We start from the raw sequence: 3,636 nt of genomic DNA, 5'->3' as shown, positions 1-3,636 counted from the left end.
AAGCGTGGCCTAATCCTATTCAAATAAAAAAAAAAGAAAAAATAGAAAATAAATAAAAATATTAATAAGTTAATCTTTAAAATAAAATAAAATACTAAAAAATTAATCTTCCATTGATTTATATGAATTATGTACATAATAAGATATGAATGAAACAATTAAGAAAAAATATATTCAACTTCCAAAATAAACATTTAAAAGAATTAACAACTTTATACTAAAAAAAAATATAATCTAACTCCTAAACAACATCCAGCCTTTTCAGCAATCTTTGACGCTGACACCAGGGCTAAGGAACTTCGCACTTGGCAAGAATCTGAAGAGAGAAAAGCAAGTATGTGAACTGAATTGAAAGCCAAAGTAACCAGTGACTTAATGCACGTTGATCAGCACTTCAACATATAGATAAATGCAAAAATCAATTGAAGTTATATATACTTACAGCAACAACAAAATCTCTAGCGGCAACAGCAAGAATATCAGCACAAAAACACAACACCAGGGCACAAGCTCTCTACTTGGGATTTTATGGTATCTATGACTTCAAAACCTCTAATAGAATTAGTATTAGGACCTGCTGTCATTTCTCCAATAAAAGTTGATGTATCATCTAATAGCACTGATGCATCACATCCCCAAAACAAGAAATTATTAACAAAGAACTAAAATTAATTATTTCCTAAAACTAAGATTGAAATATTGTACGTATGGAATTCATTTATTTGCTACCTAAGAAATATAAGCTTCACTGTCAAGTTCTTCTTAAGTAAATTTAACATGGTTTTAAACTAGACTTGGTTTTAGTTTGTTATTAAGCAATTGAATCAAATGTTTGTTAGTGGAAATTAAAAGTCCTCTGCCTTTTGTCAGTTTATTATTTGATTACATAATAAGCTACTAATAACAGACATTTCAGTTTACTGTCTTGAGAAGCTCCAAATGCTGTGCCATTTGTCATTGTTTAACCGAATCAAGAAAACACAAAACCCAAACTCGTTTAGAGAAATCAATGTATCTAACTGCAAACAAATGGAAGGAATAAGTAATAAACTAAACTAGTATTAGAGAAATCAATCATGCAAGACATGAAAATTAACACCTACCATCATGTTTCTAAAGGACAGTTTAGAAAGCGACTTTCACCTCGAAGTTGGCGTCTCTGGACTTGGCGGCCTTCTTTTCTCAGCAGCAATGGCAAGAGTAGATCAGCACTTTAATATATAGATAAATGCATAAATCGAACAACATAAGATGCACAACACAAAGTAATAGCAAAAGCAAATCTTATTCTATATTAATCAATACTTCAGCAGAAGAACAAAAGTACAATCTTAATTACACGTAGCAGATTCACAAGAATCAATATATTTAAGAGGAAATCATAGGAATGTTCAGCAATCTTTATGGAATATCCAACGTGCAGGTGGGAAAAAAACATATCAATATATTTAAGAGTTTTCCCCTTGAATAACAATAAGATCAAGTAGAAAGGGTTCTGGTAATAACAATAAGATCAAGTAACTACAAGATAACATGAACGTCATTAATTGTGACATACCTTGAATACCATATCAAAGTGTTGCTGCTGCCCAACATCTGTGACATATATAATCCATTCAGCCTTCTCTTCATTCGGCTACTGATTTAGTACACTTTAGAAAAACAGCAAGCAGTAACAAATTTAGAAAAATCATATAAAATCCATATTTGGTTGGATTCTCCTAAATTTTGGTTTGGTTGAACTAGACTTACACATCTTTCACCTAGTTCAAATCCCAGAGCATTTTCACTTCTCTAGAAAACGTTATGCCTCTCAAAATATGGTTTTGTTTTAAGAAAAGGGAGCTGTCACAGCAGTGAACATCCCTGCTTCCAGAAGGCACAACTTTCTCTACAAAATTTGAATTGTCCTAAAATTTGGACATAAAATACTAGACATCCTAATATTTTACCTCTTTTTGGTTTCACCTCCAAAGAGTTTCAGAGTATTGAGATATGTGATTTTGAAGTTGCTGTTCCAAAATTCAGACAGCATTCTTTCTGCAGAAAATGACCATTTTCTAAAAATCATATCTCCCAAACCACACATAGGAAAATTCTGAAATTTTAGGAGAACAATCTAGACATCTCAAGATTTCATAGAAAAATAATTTTACTCATTTTGAGTGGCTAGATTGCTCCCAGTTTTGTTCACAAAGTGCTGCCCGAAACTGCACAATTCTGCAACATGTAACCTTGGGTTTTGAGAGGTCAAAAATTGATTCCTAGCTTTTCACTCACTCTAACCTTGCATTCTAACTTTATTTTACCTATTGTGACTTGTTAGAAAGATTAAATCAACTCCATGTGCTCAATAAGATCATCAACCAGCTCAAGGTTTTCAAAACTGAAATAACTTGTACTATATATATATATATATATATTCAATGGATCCTCATTCATTTTTCAGCAAATAAAATTTCAGCAATCTATTTAACTCTCACCAAGTAAGGAGGATCTGCCACTACTATTTTGAAGGAATGCTTCAACTCCAGCGGTAACTCCTCAGGCCTCAGGGTGATTGTTGTTATAAAATGTGTAATCACATCCGTACTGCTCAAAACGTTTGTCATACTCAAAAAGTTGTGCAGGAACATTAGAATCCATGTTCTGAAGATTCAAGAAAGGAAAATTTAAATATCTTACAAAGCAAAAATAGGAACTCAGAAATGGCATCAAACAAATTAAAACAACTCAACAAACCACATCAACATACATTTTATCATTATTACAACTGAGGCATTGCTCATTAATTTCTTCACTCAAAAGGGGTTTAAAGTTGTAACTATCATCTTCAATTCTTCACCAAGAGAATCAATCCTCTACACTACACTTACACTAATATTAATATTGAAGATAAAACAATGCAGAACTTGAAGCTTAACACATCGCATATTTCCAAACTATTTCCCGATGAAAGTAACTAATAATAATAAACATCTATATTCACCAAAAGTATTAAACATTTGATTAAAAACATTAGCCTTGCACTTTTATCACAAATCAGTAACATTTGAACCCAATTGAACATTGAGAAAAAAAAATTAACTGAAATTCCAAAATTCAAAATAAAAAAAGGATAACAAGAGGAATAATGAATTACCTTGAGATAAGCATATAGGTTAAGGCAAGCAATGCAGGCAATGGGAGAAATGACGCTGCCATTGCAGAGCTTGAGGACCTCTTCAGCTACGGTCACCCTTTCTGCAAATAACAAAGTAAAAACAATGAAATTCAAATTCCTCAACCAGAAAACATCAGAGAGGTTGAAAAGAGAGAAAAAAATCCCCTCACATCTTATAAAAGAGGACACTAGGCTCAACACCAGAACAAGATGGAATAAGCTGTTCATCGATAATAGTCATCATATAGTGCGGATATGAAATAACTCAGATTCAACTTTGTTCATATACTTTTTAGTCATATATGTAGCCACTATCAATACCTGAAGTTCAAAGAGAAACTACTTTTTATCCCTGCCATCAAGTGTGTGCGCTACACAAATCAGTTGCAAGTTGTAACACTCTTTTTAATAAAATCCTATGTTTAAATTTTAACGGAATTTGCACTTTATGTTTAATTTGCTACACTATATGT

At 32.1% G+C, this 3,636-nt stretch overlaps 1 protein-coding gene across 1 annotated transcript; it reads right to left on the bottom strand.

Annotated features, from left to right (window-relative positions):
- Nucleotides 1-289: 289 nt before the first annotated feature.
- On the bottom strand, nucleotides 290-3,204 carry LOC148544665 (uncharacterized). The gene is made up of 4 exons (XM_088497818.1): nucleotides 3,143-3,204; nucleotides 2,484-2,649; nucleotides 1,559-1,636; nucleotides 290-316 (listed from the first exon to the last, which is right to left on the bottom strand). Exons 1-4 carry the CDS (start codon nucleotides 3,202-3,204, stop codon nucleotides 290-292), a joined length of 333 nt encoding a protein of 110 aa, XP_088353944.1.
- Nucleotides 3,205-3,636: the final 432 nt, after the last annotated feature.

Source organism: Arachis ipaensis, chromosome B9 (genome assembly GCF_059453495.1).
Source record: "Arachis ipaensis isolate K30076 ecotype BB chromosome B9, ASM5945349v1, whole genome shotgun sequence".
Lineage (NCBI taxonomy): Eukaryota > Viridiplantae > Streptophyta > Magnoliopsida > Fabales > Fabaceae > Arachis > Arachis ipaensis.
Note: the sequence above shows the minus strand (reverse complement) of the source record. Positions and strands in the feature narration are given on the sequence as shown.